We start from the raw sequence: 970 nt of genomic DNA, 5'->3' as shown, positions 1-970 counted from the left end.
TGTGAATAAAAGTGGAAGCACGGCCACAGAGAGTTGGGAAATTTCTCTGGACTTGACTTCAGWTAAGTACTCTGAATTTTCTCCCTTTGCAAAGTGTTTTGTTGAACTATTACTGGTCTCTGATGTCTTTGTTAATGTCTGGTTGGGTTGTTGTGTTTTAAAAGTCTCAGTTTCAGGTAAAAATACCGGACAGATGTTGACCAAGGTATGGGAAMCCTGCAAGAGGAACCTTTTGGGTTTATTATTTCCCATCTTTTATAAAACTGAGTTGTAGTGTGAAGGAGTTTGTGCTGCAGATACAGTAACTGTCAGTCTCTCACCCTGCTCTCGTTAAAGCCCCTCTCTCGGACCGCCAGGCTCTTCCAGAAGAGAAGCACGTGGTCTTTCTCTGTCAAAATTTTCAAAGCTTCTGGGGCTGGAAGAGAAACTGCAACAGAAGAAAATTATGTCTAATTAAAGAATTTCTTCTGTAGTTCTGGGTGGGTTTTTTTTCCAAGTTTTAGGAAGTTTTTAGGAAGTTTTCCCTCAACAGTGAACAACAGGTGTTAAAGAAGAAAATCAACCTTAAACAAAAGAGGTGGTCTCAAGTTTCAGCTTTCTAAAACTTGGAGCATTAGATCTGATATCCAGTTTTTTTCAATTTTCAACTTTTTTCACTCGGTGCAAGCAACCAAAACATTTTTCTTATGAGCCAGGCAAACAAAGACCCTTGCATCTGTCTGGTGAAAGGGGAGAGACATTACCTTGCTTGTGAATCTAGCTGCATAAATGGAGCATCTTCATGCAGTTTAAAGCTTGGAATGCCAAGGATTATAGTTTCACCAAAAAATTCAAATAAGTGATGTGTGACGGAAATGTTTTACACACAATTTCTAACAACCATTTGAAAGTCAAACTTCCGGACACAATCAATGTTTTTTTAAAGTTTCTCATTGTTTGCTGTCTTGAAAGGCAAACAATAGTGTAATCA

At 38.4% G+C, this 970-nt stretch overlaps 1 protein-coding gene across 1 annotated transcript in view; it reads right to left on the bottom strand.

Moving 5' to 3' along the window:
* Positions 1-427, bottom strand: part of LOC106531531 (sortilin-related receptor) — a gene marked incomplete at its 5' end in the record, with an annotated part of 12,827 nt that extends 12,400 nt beyond the window's left edge. Inside the window, 1 exon segment of the mRNA XM_014027417.1 lies at positions 321-427. Coding sequence (XP_013882871.1) covers positions 321-427 — 107 coding nt within the window.
* Positions 428-970: the final 543 nt, after the last annotated feature.

Source organism: Austrofundulus limnaeus, unplaced genomic scaffold (assembly GCF_001266775.1).
Source record: "Austrofundulus limnaeus strain Quisiro unplaced genomic scaffold, Austrofundulus_limnaeus-1.0 Scaffold647, whole genome shotgun sequence".
NCBI lineage: Eukaryota > Metazoa > Chordata > Actinopteri > Cyprinodontiformes > Rivulidae > Austrofundulus > Austrofundulus limnaeus.
Note: the sequence above shows the minus strand (reverse complement) of the source record. Positions and strands in the feature narration are given on the sequence as shown.